The sequence below is a fragment of the Rhincodon typus genome, chromosome 12, assembly GCF_021869965.1.
Source record: "Rhincodon typus isolate 14 chromosome 12, sRhiTyp1.1, whole genome shotgun sequence".
Classification (NCBI taxonomy): domain Eukaryota; kingdom Metazoa; phylum Chordata; class Chondrichthyes; order Orectolobiformes; family Rhincodontidae; genus Rhincodon; species Rhincodon typus.
The window spans coordinates 66088976-66116709 of NC_063343.1; the positions used below are offsets into that span (position 1 = coordinate 66088976).

A 27734-nucleotide genomic window follows, 5' to 3' on the forward strand; every position below is an offset into this window, starting at 1 on the left:
CTTTATGCCAAGATCTGTTGAGTTGGCTCTTGCTGATCAGATATTACTTCGCAGCCTTCCTTTTCTGAATCCTTTTCCTGGTTCCCTTATAAAAGGTCTCAATTATCAATTAAAAATCACAGTTCACAGCAACTGCAGAAAGGAAAGATAAACTGGTTTTCTTCAGGTTGAAAGTGGGTTTTGACTGCAGAGAACAGAGAGACCACTCCTGAGCTGGTGAAGATCTGATCTCTCTGTATCTTGTTCCTAGGCCCAAGCTGTGTTACCTGAGAACAAAGCACATGCTGCTGGCAGGCAAAAGCCTTTGTCATCAGTAACTTGTCATAAGACCAATTAACTTCTTGTTGCAAACCAGAGCTGCATCTGTGTACAACCCCTCACCTCCAGTTTGTCTGCAAACTAACTTCAATTACTGCTTGTTCAAGCAGCTGTATAAATGGTGTTTGCCATGAGGGTCAAGTTACTTGCTTTGCAAAAGATGCAGCAATCTTTAAAATACTGGTTTTAAAGCAATTTTTTCTCATTTCAGTCCACAATTTTAAATAACACAAACATGGCCTTTATCTTTTCGAAGACCACTATCATAAGGCAGTCCATTGTGTGTGTCCTACCTGTCAATTGACCGGCCTCATTGAGGAAATTCATCTTGATGACTGCCTGTCTCCCCATCCCCTGGGTGAGGTGTCACCTCTTGCTGTTTAGTTGCAGACAGCTGGTCACAGAGCTCAGCAATTCCTGCATATGAAGACAAAACATGGTCACTACATCATCATTTGGAATTAGGAAGATTAAGAATTGATGAGAGCCCATCCCCAGAGTTTAAAACAGTGTTGTCTCACTCATGCATTTGCACAATACCTCTGAAATATGAAAAACAATGAACCTGAGTTTCTATAGCACCTTTCACAACCTCACGAGCTCCCAAAGTGTTTTACAAGCAACTAAATCGCGTAAAAGAGGAAACACAGCAACTATTTCATGCACAGCTAGCTCTAACAAACAGTAGAGGCTATTCAACTTATCAAACCTGTCCTAGCTCTTTGAAGAGCCATCCATACAGTCTCTCAAAACCAACACCACCACCCCTCCTCTGGTTACCAATCCTTCTGCCATTGTAAATAGTTTTTTACAGTATTTATTCTTGTCAAAACTTTTTGGGAATTTTAGTGCTGCATTAGATCTTCACATTTTCTTCCGACGTACTTGCCAGAGTGCAGATAGTCAGTGCTGAGTTAGCTCCTAAACACCAGCTCCAGTGAATTGCCAAGAGGAAGGAACTCAATCTATTGGGAATATCTCATGCCATGTCACTGCTTAGCACAGGGGTCACTTTGTGCATCGTTCAGAGATGCCTGTTGGAAAGAACACATGCTTGGAAGGTTAGGTTGTGGGCTAGTTTAGTTCTGGTCAGTGTTATTTCCATCTTGAAAACTCTCCACGTAGAATCTGGAACTAAAACTACAGTTGCTCAGGACACTGTGACTGAAGATGGAGCATCTTGGCAGACATGCTAGAATTCCAGGACTTTGTTAGTGTGTCTATGTATACATGCATCTATGTATGTGTGTGTGTGTATTGATGGGGTAGGTGTGTCCTCATTGAACAGGGTTCTACTTTTCTCATGGATCTCGAATGGGTCTGAGGGATTTCTCTGTTTCCGGGTGAAGGAGATTCATTGTCAGATAGCAGTCATCTCCTCCTGAGTGCTCTCCCTCTTGGATAATGCATGCAAAACACAGCATTGGAATTAGCTCTGGTCCTCCCTCCTCTTCTCCATGAGTCGTTATTAGTCTTCACTGTTTAGATTGAACTTCAAAATAGCAAATGAAACTGGTTGAGCAGCTGTCTTCATTTCAGTGGCAATGGAACACAAATAATGATCAGACTTTATTATAAGCATCCAGTCACTCTCACTAATCCGCTTCAACAACTCTTCCTCACTCCATTCCCTCCACTCTAATCCATCCCTTCAAATCTAATCTCCTTCACTCAACTCCCTTCCAATCAAATCTGTCCCTACAAATCCAATCTCCCCCTCTTAACTCCAAGCCTCTCCACTCCAATCCCTGTACTTCACTCCTCTCCACATCGATCCCCTCATGCCACTCCAATCCTCTTCATTCCACACCTATCCCCTCCATGCCAACACCCTCCCATTCAGTTCCATCAACTCTACTTCAAGCCCCTCCCTTCCAATCCCCTCCCATCCAATCCTCTCCTCTCCAAAGCCCTCCACTCTAAATCATACCATTTATCAAACACTCACTCTGTTTTAAGAGTTTCTTTTCTAACTCCAGTTGCTGTTTCTGGGCAGAGAGCTGTACTGCATCCTGAATAGCCTCCTGCAGTAACTTGCGATAACGTTTTTCCAATCCATCCAGTTTCAACTGAGACACCTTACGGAATTCACAAAGGACCTTTGAGAGAGAGAGAGAGACAGAAAAATATTATTTTTCATATAAATAACAAAGGTTGTTCCGGGTCCAGAACTTGTCCGCTGAATAACTGATGCTTTAGTGAGAAGCAATAGCCTACTGGTATTATCGCTAGACTGTTAATCCAGAAATAATGTTCCGGGGACCCATGTTTGAATCCTGCCACGGCCGCTGGTGGACTTTCAGTTCAAATCTGGAATTATGGTGATTACCGTGAAACTATTGTCGATTGTCAGGAAAACTCATCTGGTTCACAGGTGCTCTTTAGGGAAGGTAACTGCTATCCTCACCTGGATACATGACTCCAGACCCACAGCAATGTAGTTAGTTGACTCTTAACTGGCGTCTAGAACCAGGCAACCTTGCCTCAGATTCAAAGACAAACCATTTAAGACTGAAGTGAGGAAGAAGTTCTTCACTCAGGCTGGTAAATCTTTGGAATTCTCTCCCTCATAGAGCTGAGGGAGTTCAGACATTGAGCAGGTTCAGGAGATAGACCAAGAGTTGCCATTTTGAAGTTCTAATTGCAAGATTTAAGACACTGGTGAGGCCACTTTTGGAATACTGTATACAATTCTGGTCACCCTACCAGAGGAAGAATATTGTTAAAAACCAAAAGAACTGCGGATGCTGTAAATCAGGAACAAAAACAAAGTTGCTGGAAAAGCTCAGGAGGTCTGGCAGCATCTGTGGAGGAGAAAATAAAGTTAACGTTTTGGGTCCGGTGACCCTTCCTCAGAATGTTGAGGAACGTCCTCAGAATGTTGTTAAACTGGAAAGGGTGCAGAAAAAATTTACAAGGATGTTGCTGGGACTAGAGGGTTTGGGTAATAAGGAGAGGCTGGATAGGCTGGGACTATTTTACCTGGAGTGTAGGAGGTTGAGGGGTGACTTTATAGAGGTTTATAAAATCATGAGGGTCATAGATAGGGTGAATAGCGAAGGTTCTTTCCCCAGGGCAGGGGAATTCAAAACTAGGAGGCATAGGTTTAAGGATAGAGGGGAAATATTTAAAAGGGACTCAAGGGGCAACTTTTTCACACAGAGAGTGATGCGTGTATGGAATGAGCTGCCAGAGGAAGTGGTGGAGGTGAGTACAGTTATAACATTTAAAAGACATTTGGACAGATGCATGGATAGGAAAGGTATAGAAGGATATGAGCCAAAAGCAGGCAAATGAGACTAATTAAGTTTTGGATACTTTTTCTGTGTCGTATATCTCTATACGGAAATTGTGTGGCATTCAGATGGATGATCAGCCATAATCTAGAATGGCTGAGCAAGCTCAAGGGGCTGAATGGTCTACTTCTGCTTCTGTAATTTTTTTCTATTCATTTATGGGATGTGGGCGACGCTGACTGGGCCAGCATTTCTCGCCCATCCCTCGTTACCCTTGAGAAGGTGGTGGTGAGCTGCCTTCTTGAACCGCTGCAGTCCACCAGCTGTTGGTTGACCCACAATGCCATTAGGAAGGGAATTCCACAATTTTGACCCAGCAACAGTGAATGAACAGCATATATTTCCAAGTCAGGATGGTGAGTGGCTTGTAGGGGAACTTGAAGGTGGTGGTGTTCCCATATGTCTGCTGCCCTTGTCCTTCTAGATGGAAGTGGTTGTGGGTTTGGAAGGTACTATCTGAGGATCTTTGGTGAATTTCTGCAGTGCGTCTTGTAGATAGTACACACTGTGCTACTGAGGGAGTGGATGCTTATGGATTCAGTGCCAATCAAGCGGGCGGCTTTGTCCTGGATGGTGTCAAGTTTCTTGAGTGTTGTTGGGGCTGCACCCATCCAGGCAAGTGGGGAGTATTCCATCACACTCCTGGCTTGTGCGTTATAGACAGTGGACAGGCTTTTAGTAGTCAGGAGGTGAGTTACTCGCTGCAGTATTCCTAACTACTGGCCTGCTCTTGTAGTCACTGTGTTTATGTGGTGAGTCCAGTTGAGATTCTGGTCAATGATTACTCCCAGGATGTTGATAATGGGGGTTTCAGTGATGGTAACACCATTGAATGTCAAGGAGTAGTGGTTAGATTGTCTCTTATTGGTGATGGTCATAGCCTGGCATTTGTGTGGCACGAATGTCACTTGCCACTTGTCAGCCCAAGCCTGGATATTGTCCAGATCTTGTTGCATTTGAACATGGACTGCTTCAGTATCTGAGGAGCTGTGAATGGTGCTGAACATTGTGCAATCATTGGCGAATATCCCCACTTCTGACCTTATAATGGAGGGAAGGTCATTGATGAAGCAGCAGAAGATGGTTGTATTCCTCAGTCAAAATTGCCCTGGTATAAATCAACCTGATGGAATCTTAAAACAGCATTCCCTTGAAAGTGGCTGTTCAGCCCCTCGTGTCTGTGCATGTCACGATATGATGTCAGAGTGGTTTTAGTATTTTTTGTCCTATTTGTCAGGAGACAGGGTTGGCAGGAACTCCTTGACCTGACAACCCACTGTGAAAACAAGATGACGGAAAGGGTGAATTTCAACTCCTCCAAAATATCACTGTGGTGAAAGTCATTCTCTTTACATTTTGACTAAACATTTAGTTCCAAACTCACTCTTGCCATGAGTACAAACAGTGATCGGAAAGGCTCTGTGTGGATAGGACAGTGAATTCCCTTTCTCCTGACCTTTAACTCAGTGGTTAGCACCAATGCTTTAGTACGTCCGGGACCTGGGTTCGATTCCACCCTTGGATGACTGTGTGGAGTTTACATGTTCTCCTCATGTCTGCGTGGGTTTCCTCCAGGCGCTCTGGTTTCTTCCCATTGTCCACCAAAGATGTGCAGGTTAGGTGGATTGGCCGTGCTAAATTGCCCCATAGTGTCCAGGGATGTACAAGTTAGGTGGATTAACCATGGGAAATGCGGGGTTCTCAGGTAGGGTGGGTCTGGGTGGGATGCTCTTCAGAGGGTCAGTGTGGACTCGATGGGCCAAATGGTCTGCTTCCACACTGTAGGGATGCTATGATTCTTCACCAAATTCTTCAATCTAGCAACTATTCATGTATATCGCACATCAGATTCCTGAACTCACAGAATTATACTTTATCAAAATTCTACAATCACCATTCCCTCCCCTGTTAGTACCAGTACTCAAAGTGACAGGGAAATCATAGAATCCCTACAGTGTGGAAACAGGCCCTTCGGCCCAACAAGTCCACACTGAACCTCAGAGCATCCCACCCAGACCCATCCCCTATAACCCACGTGATCTACACCTCTCTGAACACTACGGGCAATTTAGCACGGTCAATCCACCTAACCTGCACATCTTTGGACTGTGGGAGGAAACCGGAGCACCCGGAGGAAACCCACGCAGACACAGGGAGAATGTGCAAACTCCACACAGTTGGTTGCCCGAGGCTGGAATTGAACCCGGGTCCCTGGCGCTGTAAACTGGGTGTTGACCTGATGTAATACGGATGACAGTGAATCTAGTGCTTTAATCTTTACCACTGACTCTGATGGAGTTTAAAAATTGGAAGAAATGTAAAATACTTCAAGTTTGAAGGCAATATTACTCATCGCTATTATACTCCATATTCTCCTCCTTTAGAGAACATGGGTTCGACCTCAGTCTCTGAGCAGTTCCCTGTGATACTTTACACTGACTTACATAACATTTACATGGCTGTAGGCCATTCGGCTCCACCATTCAATAAGATCATGGCTGATCTGTTTGTGTTTCAAATTTCACATCGATCCCCCCGATAACCTTTGATTCCCTTGAACAAAACCAATCTTCCCGCAGAGAGAAGCTGGAGAAAGTCAGCACATCTAGCAGCAACTTTGGTGAGAAGGTTCTATTTAGAAGAAGAGTCGTACTGGATTCATAGAGTCATAGCAAGGCATACAGCATGGAAACAGACCGTTCGGTCCAACTCGTCTATGCCGACCAGATATCCTAAATAAATCAAGTCCCATATCCCTCTCAACCCTTTCCATTCGTGTATCCATCCAGATGCCTTTTAAATGTTATAATTTTACCAGCCTCCAGCACTTCCTCTGGCAGCTCATTCCATACATGTTAGCTCTGTTTCTTTCTCCACAGACACTGCCAGACCTGCTGAGTTTCTCTAGCATTCTCGGTGTTCGTTTCAGATTTCCTATATCCGCAGTTTTTTTATTTTCTATCAGAATCTACCCAGCTCTGCCTTAAGAATTCACCAACAACTTCTGAGGCAGAGCGTTCCAAAGTCTTACAATTTTCTCAAGGAAAACTATCTTTTTTTCCTCTGGACTCAAACGGCAACGCCTAATTTTTTTTTATTCACTCATGTGATGTGGGCATCATTGGCAGGGTCAACAATTTTTGCCCTCCCCTAATTGTCCTTTGAGCAAGTTTTACAATTTTAAAACAGTACCCATTCGTTCTGCACACACCCACAGGAGGAAACCTTCTTTCTAGATCCACCTTGTCAATTCCATTCCGGACCTTATACACTTCAATCAAGTCACCCTTCACTCCTCTAGGCTCCAGTGGAAATAAACCCAGCCTGTCCAACCTTTCCTAATGAGACAACTTGCTCATTCCAGATTTCAATCTAGTAAATCTCTTCTGAACCACCTCCAATGCAATTACAACATTACTTAAATAAAGAGACCAGAACTGCATGCAATATTTAAGATGAGGTCCCACTAACCCCCTGTATAACTGAAGTGTAGTATTGTTATTTTTATGTTTAGTTCCTCTCATAATAAGGAATTGCACTCGGTGAGATTATTGATTCTGTGCTGCAGACTAATTTTCTGTGGCTCATTTACCATCACATCTGAATCCCTCCCTGAATTTCTGCAATTATTCTCTGTTTAAGTGAAACTCTGATATTTTTTATCCCTCCTGCCACGTTAGACTCCAATGCCAGAGTTTTGCTGACTCACTCAACATATCTATATCTGTCTGCAACTGCCTTACGTCTCCTTCACAATGTACTTTCCTCTTTATCTTGGTGTACTCAGTGAATTTAGTGACCATGCCTTTGCTTCCTGCATCCAAACAGTTGATGTAAATTGTGAAAGGTTTAGGTTCCAGTGCAGGCCCTCTGTTATCACATCCTGCCAATGACCCATTTGCACCAGTTCTCTATTTTCTAGCAGGCAGCCAATCTTCAGTCTGTGTTATTACCCTCAGCACTATGAGCTTTAATTTTTAATGTGAGCCTTTGATGTGACATCTTATCAACTCATAGAATCCCTAAAGTGTGGAAGCAGGTCATTCAGTCCATACCAACTCTCTGAAGAATATTCCACCTAGACCCAGTTCCCCACCTATCCCCATAACCCTGCATTTCCCATGGCTAATCCACCTAACCTGCACATCTTTGGACTGTGGGAGAAAACCAGAGCACCCGGAGGAACACACAGATGGGGGGAGAATGTGCAAACTCCACATAGACAGTTGCCCAAGGGCAGAATTGAACCTGGGTCCCTAGTGTTGTGAGGCAGCAGTGTTAACCACTGAGCCAGCATGCTGCCCAAAATACTTTCCCAAAGTCCAAGCATGTTATGTTTTTTTAAACACAACTTGTGTTATTCCTTTGAAGAACTCTTAACAAGTTGGTTAAACATGATTTCCCATTGAATAAAATGAATAAACTACTCATTTGACCCGCACATGTTTATTGAGCTTCCCTTTGAATGCTCCTTTGCGTCTTTTTCCATATACAACTTCTCAAACTCTCATCCTGTTTTAAACGCTTGACCTGGAGAGCCTGGAGTTTCTGATTCTCCAATTCGGCTTTGTAGTTGTGGTGCATTGTTTCTAGATCCTTCTCTGCCTCACTTTTCTCCCTCCTCAGAGCCACCAGCTGGAAGACCACCACATCTCGTTCCCTCCTTAGCCTCAGCAACTTGTCCGGTACCACTGTGCTTTCTCTCGGGCTGGTCTAAAAGAAAAGAGTTAATTGGCTTCACTCAAGATGACTCACAAAGCATTGGAAGGGAATGTGCAACCACTGCAGGTCCCTCCCAGTTGCTGTATTCGCTGCCCAATCATCACCTGATTACCATAGACAAAAGGTTGTAATACTGGACTACAATAAAAATATCTTGCATTTATACAGCATCCTGGACCGGAGCATAACCAAGACAAATATTGATGCTAAGCCAAAGGGCATTGGGATAAGGAACCAAGACCTGCCTGGCCTGCTGTGTTTATCCAGCTCTACACCTTGTTATCTCAGATTCTCCAGCATCTGCAGTTCCTCCTATCTCTGAACCAAGACCATTATAGTTTTCACAGGGGCTCTTAGTGGAAGAGTGAGGTGAGAGGCTTCAGGAGGAAAATCCAGAGGGGACAAGTACAATTAAGGATGGGTAATAAATGCTGACCTAGCCACATATGTCCACATACCTGAGTGAATGGAAGAAAGAAGCATGGCTGTTGATGGTGGTGTGAAGGAAGTGACAGGTGGGCAGGACATCACGTGGAGAATTTCAGAGGCACATGGGCTTTAGGTAGTTCCGGTGACAGAACACGAGGAAGAGATTTTTAAAACTGCCACCTTTCTGGATCAGGAGCCAGCTTAATCGATGGAGCTACACCATGAATGTGGGATTTGGTTGATGTGTAGATGCAGGCAGCAGAGCTTTGGATGAATTTGTATTCATAGAGGGTGGCAGATGGGAGGATGGCCAGGAGAGCTTTGGACTATTTGTGCAGAAACCGAGAGGCATTGGCTGGCATGCCATGGACAATGAGTGACAATGAAACAGGACAACCCAGTCTTTCCCGAGCTGTCTGCTGAAAACAACATCAGAAGCTGGATTTCTGTAACAAATCTGACTTGTTCTCTCAGATAATTCAGGGAGGAAAGCCTGCTCACCTGGTCTGATCTCACCTACATGTGACTCTAGTTCCTCTCCATTGTTATAAAAACTCATTTGGTTCAGTAATGCTCTTTAGGGAAGGAAATCTGCCACCCTCACCTCGTCTGGCCTACATGTGACTCCAGACCCACAGCAACATGACTGACTCTTAACTGCCTGTAGCAATGGGTGAAAAGTGGTGTTGCTTCAAGGAGGAGCAATCTCAACAAAACAAAACTCTTTATTTTGTCGAGCAGGGCGCCATATTTTACATCTTGTTATAAGACCAGAAGATTTGAGTGGAATTAGGCCATTCTGCCCATCTAGTCTCTTCCACAATTCGATCATGGCTGATATGTTTCTCAACCCCATTCTCCTGCCTTCTGCCCATAACCTATGATCCCCTTAGTAATCAACAAACCTAGCTATCTCTGTCTTAAAGACACTCAATGACTTGGCTTCCACAGCCTCCTGCAGCAATGAGTTCTACAGATTCACCACCTTCTGACTGAAGAAATTCCTCCTTATCTCAGTTCTAAAGGGTTGTCCCTTCACTCTCAAGCTGTGCCCTCGGGTCCTAGTCTCTCCTGTGAGTTTGACTGATTGATTGTCACTTGTACTGAAGTACAGTGAAAAGCTTTGTTTATGAGCAGTACAGACATCATAGTAAGCAAGGATGAATAGATCAGATGTCGTAAAAAGACTTAGACAGAGGCATACAGATTACATTGTACAGGGTGTGCGGTAGGTATGATCAACGTTAGCAAGATCAGCATTATTTGAGGCTAGAGAGTCCATTCATCAGTCTAATAACAGCTGGAAGAAGCTGTTCCTGAATCTGCTAGTGTGTGTGTTCAGGCTTCTGTATTTTCTGTCTGATGGAAGAGGTTGTAGGAGATCATTATCAGGGTGCTATGGGTCCATGATGATGTTGGCAGCCTTTCTGCTGCAACAAGCCATGTAAATGGAGTCCATGGATGGAATAGATAACACAGTGTGGAGCTGGAGGATCACAGCAGGCCAGGCAGCATCAGAGGAGCAGCAGAGTTGACATTTTGGGTCCCGACCTGAAATGTCAACTTTCCTGCTCCTCTGATGCTGCCTGGCCTGCTGTGTTCCTCCAGCTCCACACTATGTTATCTCTGACTCCAGCACCTGCAGTTCTTACTATCTCCTCGAATGGAATGTTGGGTTCCATGATGGTCTGGGTTGTGCACACCACCTTCTGTAGTTTCTTACAATCCTGGGCAGAGCAGTTGCCGTACCAGGCCGTTATGCACCCGGACAGTTTGCTTTCAATGGTGCATCTGTGGAAGTTGGTAAGGACATACTAAATTTCCTGAGCCGCCTGATGAAGAAGAGGCGTTGTTGTGCCTTCTTGACTGTTGCATCTATGTGGGAAGTCCAGCACAGGTTGTTGGTTATCATCACTCTGAGGAATTTAACGCTGTCCACCCTCTCAACTTCAGCTCCGTTGATGTAGATGGGGGTGTGTTCTCCTTTCTTTCTTTCTGAAGTCAATGGTCAGTTCTTTAGTTTTCCTGACGTTGAGAGAGATGTTGTTCTCGTTGCACCATGTCATTAAGCCCTCTGTCTCCCTTCTGTATTTGGAAACATCTTCTCCATGTCCACTCTATCCAGGCCTCTCAGTATTCTATAAGTTGCAATGAGATCCCCCTTCATCCTTCTAAACTCCATTGAGTGCAGACCCAGAGTTCTCAACCATTCCTCATATGACAAGTCCATCATCCCCCGGATCATTCTTGTCAGCCTCGTCTGGAACCCCTCCAATGCCAGCACATTCATCCTTAGGTATAGGGCCCATAACTGTTCGCACTATTCCAAATCCTGTCTGATCAGAGCCTCAGTGATAATAGGAACTGCAGATGCTGGAGAATCTGAGATAACAAGGTGTAGAGCTGGATGAACAAAGCAGGCCAAGCAGCATCAGAGGAACAGGAAGGCTGACATTTCGGGCCTAGACCCTTCTTCAGAAATGGGGGAGGGGAAGGGGTTTCTGAAATAAATAGGCAGAGAGGGGGAGGCGGATAGAAGATGGATAGAGGAGAGGATAGGTGGAGAGGAGACAGACAGGTCAAAGAGGCGGGGATGGAGCCAGTAAAGGTGAGTGTAGGTGGGGAGTTAGGGAGGAGACAGGTCAGTCCAGGGAGGATGGACAGGTCAAGGGGGCGGGATGAGGTTAGTAGGTAGGAGATGGGAGTGGGGCTTGAGGTGGGAGGAGGAGATAGGTGGGAAGAAGGACAGGTTAGGGAGGCAGGGACGAGCTGGGCTGGTTTTGGGATGCGGTAGGGGGAGGGTAGATTTTGAAGCTTGTGAAATCCACATTGATACCATTCGGCTGCAGGGTTCCCAAGGGGAATATGAGCTGCTGTTCCTGCAACCTTCGGGTGGCATCATTGTGGCACTGCAGGAGGCCCAGGATGGACAGGTCGTCTGAGGAATGGGAAGGGGAGTTGAAATGGTTCGCGACTAGGAGGTGCAGTTGTTTAGTGCGAACCGAGCATAGGTGTTCTGCAAAGTGGTCCCCAAGCCTCCGCTTGGTTTCCCCGATGTAGAGGAGGCCACAATGGGAACAGCGGATGCAGTATACCACATTAGCAGATGTGCAGGTGAACATCTGCTTGATGTGGAAAGTCTTCTTGGGGCCTGGGATGGGGGTGAGGGGGGAGGTGTAGAGGCAGGTGTAGCACTTACTGCGGTTGCAGGGAAAAGTGCCAGGTGTGGTGGGGCTGGAGGGGAGTGTGGAGCGGACAAGGGAGTCACGGAGAGAGTGGTCCCTCTGGAAAGCAGATTAGGGTGGGGATGGAAAAATGTCTTTGGTGGTGGGGTTGGATTGCAGATGGCGGAAGTGTCGGAGGATGATGCATTGGATCCGGAGGTTGGTGGGGTGGTACGTGAGGACGAGGGGGATTCTGTTTTGGTTGTTATTGCGGGGATTACGTAGGTTACGTGGAACAATCCCTCTTCCGTACCTACACTGGCCCTAAACCCCACCTCTTCCTCTGTTACATTGATGACTATATCGGCGCCGCCTCGTGCTCCCACGAGGAACTCGAACAGTTCATCCACTTCACCAACACCTTTCACCCCAACCTTAAGTTCACCTGGACCATCTCTAATACCTCTCTCTCCTTCCTGGACTTCTCTGTCTCCATCTCTGGCAACCACCTAGAAACCGATATCCATTTTAAGCCCACCGACTCCCACAGCTACCTAGACTACACCTCCTCCCACCCACCTTCCTGCAAAATTGCCATCCCCTATTTCCAATTCCTTCGCCTCCACCACATCTGCTCCCAGGATGAGGCATTCCACTCCCGTACATCTCAGATGTCCTCGTTTTTCAAGGACCGCAACTTCCCCCCCTCAGTGGTCGAGAACGCCCTCAACCGTGTCTCCTGCATTTCCCGCAACTCATCCCCCATACCCCCTCCCCGCAATAACAACCAAAACAGAATTTCCAACATTGTATTCCATCCATCACTTTTTTGCTGACACTCCTAGCCTGTCCAAGTCCTTCTACAACCTCCTCGCTTCTTCAACACGAACTCCACCTATCTTTGTGTCATCTGCAAACTTAGCAACAATGCCCTCAGTTCCTTTGTCCGGATATATTTTTGCAGATGACTGCTTCCCTGTGAGAATGGCTTTGGCTTTCTTTCTGCTCTTAGTGCTACCTAGAGGTGATGTTCATATGATACTCCACCTTTGGACAAAATCTCAAACACTTCCAGAACCAGAATCACAGTCTAAGGATATGGGGTAGGCCGTTTAGGACTGAACGAGGAGAAATTTCTTCACCCAGAAACTGATGAACCTGTGGAATTTTCTGCCACAGGAAGCAGCTGAGGCCAAAACATTGAATGTTTTCGAGAAGGACTTACATACAGTTCCTAGGTTTAAAGGGTATGGGGCAAAAGTGGGAACAAGGTACTGGATGTTAGCCAGATCATGTTGCATGGTGGAGCCGGCTTGAAGGGCCAAATGGCCTCCTACTGTTCCTAGTTTTAACTTTTCAATGTTTAAAAAGGAAATGTTTACGTAGCTTTGGGCAAAGATCAAGACAGCAGAACAATGACGGGGTAGAGGATACATAGGAACATCACCACCTGCGAGTTCCCCGCTAAACCCCGCTGTTCCTTCAGCATCAAAATCCCAGACACAGAATTATGGGTACACACACACTCACACTCACTCAAATTCACACTCACACTCACACACACACAGTCTCAAACACACACACACTCACTCAGTCTCAAACACACACACACTCACACTCACACACATACTCAGTCTCAAACTCACACACACACACACTCAGTCTCAAACACACACACACTCACACTCACACACACACACACTCACACTGACACACATACACTCACACTCACACACACTCAGTCTCAAACACACACACAATCTCACACTCACACACACACACACACACACAGTCTCAAAAACACACACACACACACACTCAGTCTCAAACACACACACACTCTCACACTGACACACACACACACACACACACACACTCAGTCTCAAACACACACTCACACACACACAGTCTCACTCACTCACACACACACACACACCCACACACACACACATAGTCTCACACACACACACAGTCTCACACACACACACAGTCTCACACACACACACACTCACACACACACACACACACACACAGGCTCAGTTCAGAAAGGCACTCATAGAGTCATATAGAACGGAAGCAGACCCATCAGTCCAACCAGTCCATGCCGAACATAATCCCAAACTAGTCCCACCTGCCTGCTCCTGGACCATATGCCTCCAAACCTTTCCTATTCATGTACTTATCCAAATGTCTTTTGAAAGTTGTAATTGTACCCACATCCACTACTTCCACAGGAAGTTCGTTCCACACGCAAACCACCCTCTATGTAAAAAATTGCCTCTCATGTCTTTTTTAAATCTCTCTCATCTCACGTTAAAAATGTGCCCCCTTGAAATGCCAAGTCTTGAAATCCCCCATCCTAGGGAAAAGACAACTACCATCAATTCTATGTGTACCTCTCATTATTTTATAAACTTCTATCAGGTCGCCTCTCAACCTCCTACGCTCCAGTGAAAAAAGGTTTGGCATGATGGATCAAATGGCTTTTGAGATTCTATGAATATGCAAACCTTCAACTTTTTCAGACCTTAATGTGTTAATGATTGGACAGAATTATCAACATTCAGAAATTACTGATGGTAAAGAGAAAATACAAAATGAGTTCACCCCAATTCTGTGCAAGTTTTCTCAAGGTTTTGAACTCCAAATCAAGTCTACCTTTTGTTGCTGCAATTCTCGCTCCATCCTCATCAGTTCCTGCTGAACTAAAGTGGCATTATCTTCTGCCAACCTTTTCCTCCTCTTCATTGCAGCTGCGTAGAGCTGATCAAGTTCAGTGTGGAACAGTGCAGTGTTCTGCCATGTGTCAGGAGGATTAAAGTTAGTACAGTCCCAAATAAGGCAACGCCATTCTGCATATTTAAATCTGACAGCTCACATACTAGAATGCCGATATTCTTATCATGTGCTTCACACATGGAGTATTGACAGCAGATCAGGAAGTTACAGGGGACGCTGTGATGTAGCAGTAATGTCACTGAATTACTTTGCATCAGCTCAGGCTAATGTTCTGAGGACATGGGTTCAAATCCTACCATGACAAAAATGGTGAAATTTTAAATGCAGTTTTTAAAAACCTGGAATAAAAAGGTAGCTTAATGGTGGCCAATTGTTGTGAGGTCCCATCTGCTTCACAAACATCCGTTAGGGAAGGAAATCTGCCAATTTTACCCAGACTGGTCTACATGTGAGGCCAAACCCAAAGCAATGTGGTTGACTCTTAATTGGGCAATAAATGTGGTCCTAGCCAGCAACGCCCACATTCCATGAATGAACTTAAAAAGAAGCCCCTTTTTGCTGTTTTTTGGAATTCCCTACGATTTTCCAAGACTCCACCAGGGACGTATGGGTGGCAAGAGCCAGGACTGGAAAATTAATTTCCACTTGGGCACCAGACGGTGAGTGAGGCAATGCCCATCTCCACTCTCTCCATTCTAGCACTTCACCACAGTGCCTGGCCGGTGGGAACATGGATCATAGTGTGGGCCGAGGAAGTCCCAATGCCCAGGGTGGTGTCAGCTGTAGCTGCTCCTGAGTCAGAATGCCTTGGCTTCACCTGCTACATTCCAAGAGACTTCACGCAAATAAATGGGCTAACACCTCCAATGTAGCACTGAGTGAGTGCTACTCTGCCAGAGCAGCCATCTTTGGGTGAGATACTAAAACAGGGCCTTCTCTCCCCCCTCAGCTAGAACAATAGCAACATTTAAGGGCCATCTTGACAGATATATGAATAGGCAGGGAATATAAGGATACAGACTGTTTAGAGGCAAAAGGTTTTTAGTTTAGAAAGATGTCATTGTGTCAGTGTAGTCTTGGTGGGGTGAAGGGCCTGTTTTCTGTGCTGTACTGTCCTTTGCTGTACCAGCAGGGCTGAGGTGATGGCCTAGTGGTATTATCACTAGACTATTAATCCAGAGACCAAGGTAATGTTCTGGGGTGCTGAGTTGAATCCCATCACAGCAGATGGTGAATTTTGAATTCAGTTTTATAAAAGATCTGGAATAGACGGCGGCAAGGCAGAGGAGGAAGGAAGGCAGTGCAGGTCTCATTGATGATGAGCTGGGTCAGGACTGATGGACTGTCTTTAAGCTGTATCTTCCTATTTTGTTTTTTATACATAAACTATTCAAAATGGTATCAGATTATGGTGACAGTGGAAAAGCTTTTCACTGTATTTTACTGTTTTTCTCATTGTAAAATAAAATCATTCATAAACCAGGAAATAATCATCATAAAACCCCATCAGGTTCAATACCGACCTTTAGGGAAGGAAGCTAAGTGTCCTTACCTGATGTGACAGCAATATGGTTGATTCTTAACTGCTCCCTGGGCAATTAGCAATGGGCAATAAATGCTGGTCCAGACAGTGATGCACATGTCACATAAACAAATTTCAAAAAAACTCCCTGTACAATACCTTTTCCTCAAACTTAAAAACAGATAATCTGGCTATTTCACACATCGCTAAACTTGGGAGCTTGCTGTGCACAAATTGACTGCACTTCAAATATGCAGCATTGACTGCAAAGTATATTGGGACTTCCTGACCCCACCTAGAGGTGCAATAGAAATGCAAGTCAATTCTATTTAATTAAATAGCTCACCTATCTAACCTGTGATGACAATCTGCCCTCCCATTTCCTTCCCCTTTGAGTGAGGCCTCATGGCAGGAGTGAAGTTGCACCAGATATTTCCCATTATCTTTAAACAAGACGAGAGAGGGTGATTCGTTTTTTTCAGAAGCTGGTCGATACCATCAGACACCCCCTTAGGCCAGAGTGGCCATCGACTCACTGCAGGTAGACGTGACTTCTGAAGCAGAGCTGCAATTAGTGGTGTAAATGTTCTTTGGGAGAAATATTAAAATTAGGTCTTGTCAGTCTGACCATCTAGTTATTTTCTAATGGACCTGTTATGACAAATCTCTGGAGCAGTGGGACTTATACCTTTGTTAGCACAGCACCAGAAGAGCTCCGTGTGGCAGCTTACGTAATAGAACACAAATAAAATCAATCCAAAGGAAATTGTTCGCTGTAAAAAGGCAATGCCTACCTTCTTGTGATTGAATGTGAATAGCCTTTTATCAAACATCACTATTTATATGGCGATGGTAGGAGAAGATTTTCTGATGAGGCTGGACAGACTCAGGTTTTGGTTTTACGTGATCTAACTCTGATGTAGGCCTTTTCGCACATGCTCTGTGGCTTTTGTAGAATCACAGAATTATTATAGGGCAGCAGGAGGCTATTCAGCCCATCGTGCCTAGTCCAGCTTTATTACCTCCTGCCTTTACCCTGCACACCATTTCTACCCAAATAATCATCCAATGTCCTTTCAAATGCCTCAGTTGAACCTGCTTCAAGCACATTTCCAGGCGGTGTATTCCATACCCTAACTACTCACTGGGTGAAAATGTTTTTTCTCACATCACCCTTGCTTATTTTGCACATCTCTTTAAATCTATGCCCTCTCATTCTTGTTTCTTTTACAAGCAGGAACAGTTTCTCCCTATCTACTACATCCAATGCCCACGATTTTGAAAACCTCTATCAGATCTCCCCTCAGCCTTCTCTCCAACACCAGGTTATAGTCCAACAAGTCCATTGAAATCACAAACGTTTGGAGCGTTGCTCCTTTGTCAGGTGAAGTGTGAGAGAAGCACACAGACACTGAATTTATAGGCAGTGAGATCAAAGGGCAGAGAGATCAAAAGATCATATAAATGGTGTGAGAGGAGTGTTGACAGGCCAAATCATAGGTCGGTTAAGTGTCCTCCAAGGCCTTTGATATATACAACAACGCAGAATCACCGAGCAGAGACTGATAGCCAAGTTCCATACCGATGAAGACGGCCTCAACTGTGATCTTGGGTCCATGTCGCACTAAATGTGACCCCACCATATTGTTCTGTTGGTTAGACCCTCAGCATGCGACTCTTATACCTATCAGTTTTTCCAGTCATTTAGTTTGTCTCCAACACCACCTTATTATTAATTTTTTAATAATTATCTCTCTGCCTCATTTAATCAGATTATACGTCATCCCTCCACTTGTTATTCAGCTGTTGACACCGTCTGACACACTTGATCACCTGCGGAGTTTGTGACCAATAAGGGCTCAATAAATGCTGGTCCAGCCAGCAATGTCTTTATCTCATGAACGAAATAAAATAAATTGTCAACTCTTTTTTGGCACTCACCGCGTGGCCCAGCTCAGCCCAGTTCTGCAGTTTCTGTCGGATGTGATGTAGACCTTTCTCTTCTGACTGCAGTGTCTCTCTTAATCCCTGGATCCCACTGAGTAATGTCCTTGTTTCATCCATACTCCTGCTCCCAGCTTTTCCAACACAAGTTTGGACATTAGTGTAAAACCATTTGAGACAAGAGGGCTGTGGTAAGAGCAGTATATCTCCATCCAGACAGAATGCTACTCAAGAGGTCCCAGACTGACTGAGTGGATCAGTGCATTATAACAACAGACATGTAGACAGCAATTAAAAACACAATAAAGTAACCCGAGGTAATTCACAGGAGTATTCTAAAGCAAAATTTGAAACTGAACCACGTAAAGAGATAGTAGCAAAGGCGTCTAAAAGCTTAGTCAAGGCATTGCCAAAGGTTTTAAGGAGAGTTTTAAAACAGGAGACAGAGGTGGAGAAAAATACAGCGATGGACAACATTAGAAATTGCTGGAAAAGCTCATCAGGTCTGGCAGTACCTATGGAGAGAAAGCAGAGTTTATGTTTTGGGTCTAGTGACCCTTCTTCAAAGAGTAGCTACTGGAAAGGTTTGATGAGCGGGAGGCAATGGCCTCGTGGTATTATCGCTAGATTGTTAATCCAGAGACCAAGGCAATGTTGTGGGGACCTGGGTTTGAATCCCACCATGGCAGATGGTAGAATTTGAATTCAATAAATATCTGGAATTAAGAGTCTAATGATGACTGTGAATTGATTGTCAGGAAAAACCCATCTGGTTCACTAATGTCCTTTAGGGAAGGAAACTACCATCATTACCTTGTCTGGCCTACATGTGACTGCAGACCCACAACAATGTGGTTGACTCTTAACTGCCCTCTGGGCAATTAGGGATGGGCAATAAATGCTGGCCTGGCCATCAATGCCCTCATCCTGTGAATGAATAAAGAAAACTAAAGGGAATTCCAACGCATAACACCTGGGCAGCCAAAGGCATGCTGCTGCCAGTGGTGGTGAGATTAAAGTTGGGAATGTGCAAGAGATGAGAGTCAGAGGAGCGGACAGATTACTGATGGTTGTAGGGCTGGAGCAGTCAGGAGGGATGAGGCCTCTAAAGAATTTGAAAAGATAGAGGCATAGCCTTACAGGGCCAGGAGCTAGTATAGAGCAGCAGGTAGATAGGGTAATGGTGAATGTGGACTTGATCCAATTCAACATGAGTTGGGGATGAGTTTGGATCATAGGAACATGAGCCAGTCATTTAGACCTTTGAGCCTATTTCTTCAATCAGTAAAATCATGCCTGGTCTATGACAGAGCTTTGGATGAGCTCCAGTTTCTGAATAGTGTCTCTATGGATTCTGTGTTTAAGGATGTTGTGTCTAAGAATACTGTGCCTATTGGTGCTGTACTGTTTGGATTTTTTAGTCTATGGATGCTGTGTCTAATACTGTTTTAGTTAAGGATGTTGTGTCTATGGATGTTGTATCTATCAATGCTGTAGTCTATCAATGCTGTGATCTATTGATGCTGTAGTCAATAGATGCTGTGACTAGTGTATGGATACTATAGTCTATGGATACTGTAGTCTATGGATGCTGTAGTGTATGGATACTGTGTCTAAGGATGTTGTGGTCAATCAATACTGTAGTCTGAGGGTGCTGTCATCTATGGATGTAGTGCATAGTCTCTATAAACTATAGGAATAACAGGTGAGAGCTTGGGTTACTGCTCAGCTAGTCCATTCTAGGTTTCACAGAAAATGGACTCAGTTCCATGAGTTCCTAATAAAAGAGTGTATTTCCTATAGAAATTAGTTCTGTGGTACTCACTGGTGAACAGCTGACCCTTGCTGTAACATTCCTCTGTTCATGAAGCAGTTGTTTATAGTCTGTATGTTTTAACATGAATTAAAACTTCCCAAGCCCAAGGTGTCTACATTTTGGAAACATAAGAGTAGCAGATACTTGGAGACAGTACACCTCCAAGCTCCCATCCAGGTCTCACATACCAGTCTGGCTTGGACATAACCTTGATTATGGATTTAATCAATGTCTTGATTAAATTTGCCACTTTTGCAATGACCCGGGGAGTAACGGCACTCGAGTATAAGCACCATTTCCCAAGTGGACCAAGACCAATCATAAAGGCTAGCACAAACCTATTAGGCCAAATGGCTTTTTTGTTCTGTGGTGGTACTTTCTATATAATTTAGAATCATGGAATTTGACAGTACAGAAGTAGGCTATTTGATCCATCATGCCTGTACTGGCTCCTAAAAGAGCTACCCAGCTAGTCCCACCCTCCAGCCCTATCTCCATAGCCTTCTAAATTCATCACTTTCAAATATATATCCAGCTCTCTTTTGAAACCTCTGATGGAATCTGCCTCCACCATTCACCCAGGCAGCACATGCTGACAACTCTCTGAGCTAAGATGTTTTTCCTCATCTCACTCTTAGCTGTCATGCTGACAATCTTGAGATTGTGACTCCCTAGTTAGTGGCATACCAACTAGTGGAAACAGAATATCCTTAACACTGTCAAAATTGTTCATAATTTTGAACACCTCAATTAGGTAAGCTTTTAGTCTTCTCTACTCCATGGAGAATAAGCCCAGTTTTGCTAATTTTTCCTGGTATCTAAAATTCCTCCGTCTTGGTCTCATTCCAATAAATCTTTTACACTCTCTCCAGGGCTTTAACATCCTGCATTAAATAAGGTGCCCAGAAATGAACACAGTACTCGAAATGCAGTCTGACCAATGATTTGCAAAGGTGTAGCATCACTTCCTTGCTTTTTGGAGTCATTAAACTCCTTAAAACCTGCAGTCTGTTTTCCTTCACCTTTGAGATATTGGGCCACCAACTCCTTCAGTTGCTCTTTAAACCTCCTGATGTGTTGCATTTTCAGGCTATACTGCTGAGCTAGACCACGCTGGGACCTGGAGGACGGTTGCTCACACTGTGACGGGACACATCCTGAGTCCGGATCCTGTAACCCCTGTCAGAAAAAGATCATGTGGTCAAGTTTTGTTTTGATGAAGTCAACAATCTCGGTGCACACTCAGTTGAAATTTTTCTTACAAAGCGAAGTTTATGGTTTCAAGTTTATTTGCATAATCGCAAAAATTACTACAACATATAAAAGGCAAAATACTGTGACTGCTAGAAATCTAAAACAAACACAGAATACTGGAGAAACTCAGCAGGTCTGGCAGCATCTGTAGAGAGAGAAACAAACTCTAAAGTTTTGAGTCCAATGTGACTCTTATTCAGAACTGAAATGTACTAGAATATTTGTTATATATGTTTGATAGACACAGAAACCCTGTGCAAAAGACAAAGAGGAAGAGAAAAAGAGATGTGAAAGGAGAGAGCTGGTCCTCTCTCTTGTCTGTGTCTTGTTTAGATCATCATCAAATCGTTACAGTGTGGAAGGAGGCCATTTGGCCCATCGAGTCCACGCTGACCCTCCGAAGAGCATCCCATCCATATCTCAGCATTTCATACGCACCCCTGGACACTATGAGCAATTTACTGTGGCCAATCCACCTAACCTGCACATCTCAGGACTGTGGGAGGAAACCAGAGCACCTGGAGGAAACCTACACAGATGCAGGGAGAATATGCAACCTCCACTCTAACAGTCACCCATGGCTGGAGTCAAACCCAGGTCCGTGTGAGGCAGCAGTGCTAACCACTGAGCCACTGTTCAACCCTAATGAGAGATCAGCCCTATGGTCCCATAGGACTATGGCAACATTACATTTTAATCATCAGTTTCTGAGTGATATAACGTTTTAAAAGATTGACTCAGTTTTTTGTGCAACTGAAATAGACTGGCTACCTTTGAAGAAACTGCTCAAACAAATGGAATTGACATAAACCTGCCATGATAATTAAATTGTCCTACGGGAGTATGGTCTGTTTGTATGAGCAGAGTGGGCTGCCAATGTAATACCTTTCTCAACCTGGTGCAAAAGATAGTGGGATCTCAATTTGCACTGGGTGTAATATTCGCTTGAAAACAATCTTTTACACTGGCTTGCTGCATTTTGGGAAAAACACTGGCAGTGTCTCTAGGCCAACAGAGACCCTGATCCAATTTCAAAGAGATGATTGGGACCACATCCACAAGCATCCAGTCTGTCCACCGACGCTCAGTAGCAGCAGTGTGTACTATCTACAAGATGCAGTACAGAAATTCACCAAGGATCCTGAAACAGTACCTTCCAAACCTATGACCATTTCCATCTAGAAGGACAACGGCGGCAGATACATGGGAACACCACCTCCTGAAAGTTCCCCTCCCAACCACTCACCATCCTGACTTAGAAATACATCGCTGTTCCTTCACTGTTGCTGGGTCAAAACCCTGGAATTCCCTCCCTAAGGGCATTATGGGTCAACATCAAGTACATGGACTGCAGTGGTTCAAGAAGGTAGTTCACCACCACCTTCTCAAGGGCAGCTAGGGATGGGCAATAAATGCTGGCCCCGCCAGCAATGCCCACATCTCATGACTGCATTAAAAAAAGCACTTTTAACACAGTAAAGCATCCGAAGGTGCTCAATGGGAATGACAGGAACATAGTGATATATACACAACCAGAGGCCCTAGCTAATGATCTGGGGAAATGGTCTAAATCCCACTATGCAGATTGTGAAATTTGAATGGAATTAATGAATCTGGATTATAAAGATGGTAACTATGAAACTGTTATCAATTGCTGTTAAAAAAACCCATCTGGTTCACTAATGTCCTATAGGGAATATTATAATCCCAAATGATGTTACCCCTGGACAAGTCAGATCCCAGAATTGTATCTGGCTTGATAGATCATGTTTTGTTCTTTTTTTCAAAAGGTCACTGGGCCAGGTTGCAGATTAGGTTGTAACAGCAAAGCAAACGTTTATCATGCAAAAGAAAGACAAATAAAACAAACTGAGCTATTTACACGTATTGCTGTTTAAAAGATTTCAAATACCCAGCAAAACAAAATCCCATCTCCTCAATGTCATCAATTTACAGTTATAATAGAGTCACAGAGTTATACATCATAGAAACAGACCCTTCAGTCCAACTTGTCCATGCTGACCAGATATCCTCAATTAATCTAGTCCCATTTGCCAGCTTTTGGCCCATACCCCTCTAAATCCTTCCTATTCATGACCCATCCAGATGCCTTTTAAATATTGTAATTGTACCAGCCTCCACTACTTGCTCGGGCAGCTCATCACCTTCTGCATTAAAAAGTTGCCCCTCAGGTCCCCTTAAAATCTTACCCCTCTCATCTTAAACCTACACCCTCTAGCTTTGGAATCCCCTACCCTGGGGAAAAGAACATGGTTATTCACCTTATCTATGCCCCTCATGATTTTCTAAACCTCTGTAAGGTGACCCCTCAACCTCCGATGCTCCAGGGAAAATAGTCCCAAGCCTATTTAGCAATCAAAATCCAGGCATATTTTCTGTCAGTTTGATGTAACTGCTTTGTTTTAGTTCTAGTCCTGTGAGGCATGAAGCCTCTTTCAATTCACACACTGAGATAACTTATTCCCTTAAATGCTCTAAACAAACGCCTTTTTCCAGGAGAAGCTATTTCTACATCTAACATCAGACAGGTCTATCTCATATCAAATTCAGAAGCTTTTTTTTTTTCAAAACCTAGCTTATTCTAGCTTCTGCTAAGATAATGGCTCAATGTTTATTCCTTTCCTGTCATAAAACCCCTTAATATAAACAACATTCCATTAACATTCCAGGAGGACCTCAATCATCTGCTTTCTGATGCATGTTGGTTTAAAATCATGGTTCCAAAAAGACTGCCCTAGTTAATAATTAAACACTTACATTTAAAAATTAGGCCAATACCCACATGCCACTAGTTTGAAATCCAAACTGTAAAAGAAAAGAATAAAGCAAGGAACTGCGGATGCTGAAGATCTGAAACGAAGGCAGAAGTTGCCTGAGAAACACAGCTGAAGCTCTGAAAAAGGGTCACTGCACTTTGCTTTCTCTCTCCACAAATGTTACCATACCTGTAAAGTTTCTCCATATCTTTTGTGAAAGAAAAGATATTTACATCTATACATTCCACACTTTCATCACATGAAGGTAATCTGCCTTTCTGACCTGGTCTGGCCTGGCCCACATGTGACTCCAGATTTTCCGCAATACTGTTAACTCTTAACTGCCCTATGAAATGACTAAGCCAGCATCTCAGTCTGGTGGCAATTAGGGATGAGCAATAAATCGTGCCCTTGGCAGTGATGCCCATGTCCCATGTGAAGAATAAATTTTTAAAAGTTGACACTATTTAGGTAATTAGGACTGATGGCATAACGCTTAGTCTAGAGGCAGGTTTCCTGAAAAGAGGAGAGGAACATGGCCGGGTCTTTTGGGCAATCATGAGGACTCCAGAGCCATTTCAAAATGGCTGGCAGGATCCCATCTGGCATTCCTGCCCATCCCCCTCCTCCATTCTCAGTGTCTCCCTGCAGGCATGGGATAAGGGTGTAGGTAGTGAGCTTACACCCTACACTCCCAACCTGTCCAGCTCCACTACAAAGGTTCGGCATCCCCTAGCTCTCCTGCAATTTTCATGGACTGAGCCCAGCTTATCCTTGACCCATGGTTCACAAATCTCAGAAGAGATCTCCACACCAGGTCATGACCCCTCACATGACTCCAATGAGACTTCATGCCCTCCTTGCCAACTGTAGTGATTAGAACCATAGCCAGGTGGATCTCATTCACCATTGGAGTTGTTAACCTGGGCCAATCAGGGAGTCCTGGCTGACAGATATAAACAAGAGATTCAGAAGGTCTCCTCAGTCCAGGCTCTGGCTTTGAACTGACTGGTCACAGCCAATGTACAGTGCATATGTAAATAAAGAGTGACTTGGTGATGAGATACCAACCTCTGTGCAGTTATTTCACCAACCCATAGCACTTCCCTACTCATTCACTCAGTATGCATTGCGTGTAGAAACAATCAATCCTATTGTAACAATGTTATGTATGAAACTGCTACAAAACACATAACTTTCCTAAACTGCTGTTATGATGTGTCAATCAGCCAGACATGTAAAGTGTCAGTAAGAGAAGCTATAAGCACTTAACACATCTTTACCTTGGGCAAATAAACTTGAGCCATTAACAGAAGAGATCACAGAGAAAAGAATAGCTTATTATAACATCATAAAAGTGTCAATCAAGCAAAATGTTCACTTCTCCTTAACTCAGTCAATTGTTAACGTTTAACAAAACAAAAATTGCTGGAGAAAGTCAGCAAGTCTGACAGCATCTGTGGAGCATCAGAACTAAACAAGTGTTATTGACTCAAAACATTAACTCTGTTTCTCTCTCTACAGATGCTTCCAGACCTGCTGAGTTGCTCCAGCAATTTCAGTTTTTGTTTCACAAATCCAGCCTCTGCAATTTTATTTTAGAGTTCATGTTTAGTTGGGAATCTTTGCTCACAGACAAGCTGGATTATGTATGTTCAGTATGGACTGGCTGGAACGAATGGTCGGTTTCCATGCTGTATGACTATGACTATATGCAGTCTGTGGGATCTTACTGTGAACATAGGAACACATTGACAGGAGGAGCCTATTTGACTATTCACGTGTGACCTACCATTCATTGAGTTTGTAAATGATCTGTGACCTAATTCCATGTTGCCACTTGTGCATATTGTTAAACTATAGGAAACATGATGGCCAATGTGCTGAAAGCTTCATTAGCTGTCAACGTTTTGTGATATGAGATAATGCATGGTGCTTTATAAATATATTTGTTTTCTTTTAGCCCAAGAAGAAGACAACACCAACCTTAGCTATGAGGTGCTGCCTACGTCCTTCCTTGCACTGCTGGGATCTTTCGTTCCTTTTCTCCCAATGTTGGTTTTTCACCATCTGTCAAAAAAATAGATTCTCTTTAATGTCCACAACTTTAAAGGAAATGGAAGGCGCTAATTTCCTTGAGAGAAAAACACAACGTAAACATCAGTGACACACAGGCACCGGATCAGAAACATCTTTAGCAATAAAGTCAGCCAATTAGGCTTCACCAATCCATCCATTCTGATCGTGTTCAAAATCCACCTTCTGGCGTGAGGTAAAACAGATCTGGAGATGGTGGAAGCAAACTTGTCAAGTTCAGTCACTTCATAGCAGTGATCAAAACACAAGCTGGGTCACTTTCTGCGGCTTGTAACGCTCCCATCGTTACTGTTAGATTTTTTTTGGGTTCATATTCCATTCCAGCACACAGTGCAATATTCAGTGAGTACAGAGTGTTGAGCAGCCCCCTTATAAGGCCATAAGGAGTAGGCTGTTTGGCCCCTCAAGCTTGCTCTGCCATTTAATAGGATCATAGCTGATCCAACACATCTCATGTGCACTTTCCCATGTTTCCCTGACTGATCAAGAATCTATCTATCTCAACCTTAAGTATACACAAGGACTCTGCTACCACACCTCTCTTTGGTAAGGAATTACAACCCTCTGAGAGAAGAAATTCCTCCTCATCTCAGTCTTAAATTTATGCCCCTTTATTCTAAGACAATTCCTTCTGATCCTAGACTATCCCATGAGGAGAAACATCCTCTCAGCATTTACCCTGTCAACCCCCTTAAGAATCCCATATGTTACAATGAAATCACCGCTCTTTCTTCGAAGCAGCAGTGAGTAGAGTCCCAACCAGTTTAACCTTTGCTCATAAGACAATCCCATATTCATTAATACCATATGCATTATCAGAGAAAGGGCCATTATTCCCTGTGATCGGGTCTTCCACAGTAGCTGTAACTCAATAAGTATATCAGTGGCCGCAAAACGTTCTGAGATGTTCAAAAGCTGGGAAAGACTAGGCCCGAAACGTCAGCCTTCCTGCTCCTATGATGCTGCTTGGCCTGCTGTGTTCATCCAGCTCTACGCCTTGTTATCTCAGATTTTCCAGCATCTGCAGTTCCTACTATCTCTGATAAAATGCAAGTTCCTTCTTTAAGTAGACTATTGTATAATTTTGTAAAATGGTTAAGGCACTTATAGACTCATACAATTTTACAATAAAGAAGGAGGCCATTTGACCCATTGTGTCTGTACTGGCTCCTGAAAGAGCTACCCAGCTAATCCCACTGTCCAGCCCTATCTCCGTAGCCCTCTAAATTCAACTCTCTTTTGAAACCTCCTATGGAATCTGCCTCCACCATTCTGTCAAGCAGTGCATTCCAAATCCTAACAACTCTCTGAGTGAAGAAGTTTCTCCTCATCTCACTTCTGGCTGTCTTGCTGACAATCCTGAAATTGTGACCTCTAGTTACTTCCAGCCTGAGTACTGATTCCAGTGTCAGTGCCAATAAATGATAAAGTGGTGGAAGGAGTTTGTCGTTTTGTGCATGAACGGTGAGGTCACCATTTACCTATAATTCCTGGATGAGTCTTCCTAATTGTTTTGCATCCTCACTGCAAAGGTCCCCATTTGAGCTCAATTTCATCCTTATCTCTCGAATGTTGAATCGGACGTTCTGTTTGACTTCCTTGTAATCCCAGCAGTTCTGAGTGACATTGTTGGTGAGATCCATCAGTTTTTGAATG

The 27734-nt window shown here is 44.0% G+C and overlaps 1 protein-coding gene and 1 long non-coding RNA gene across 2 annotated transcripts; one reads left to right on the forward strand and one right to left on the reverse strand.

Annotated features, from left to right (window-relative positions):
* Positions 1-378: 378 nt before the first annotated feature.
* LOC109914130 lies at positions 379-18254 on the reverse strand. The gene is made up of 5 exons (XM_048603494.1): positions 18132-18254; positions 16546-16633; positions 14588-14781; positions 2267-2417; positions 379-735 (listed from the first exon to the last, which is right to left on the reverse strand). Exons 1-5 carry the CDS (start codon positions 18252-18254, stop codon positions 629-631), a joined length of 663 nt encoding a protein of 220 aa, XP_048459451.1. The 3' UTR covers positions 379-628.
* A 2790-nt stretch (positions 18255-21044) lies between these two features.
* LOC125484521 lies at positions 21045-27512 on the forward strand. Its single transcript, XR_007263344.1, has 2 exons — positions 21045-21184; positions 25945-27512. It is a non-coding gene; the product is annotated as an uncharacterized LOC125484521 (long non-coding RNA).
* Positions 27513-27734: the final 222 nt, after the last annotated feature.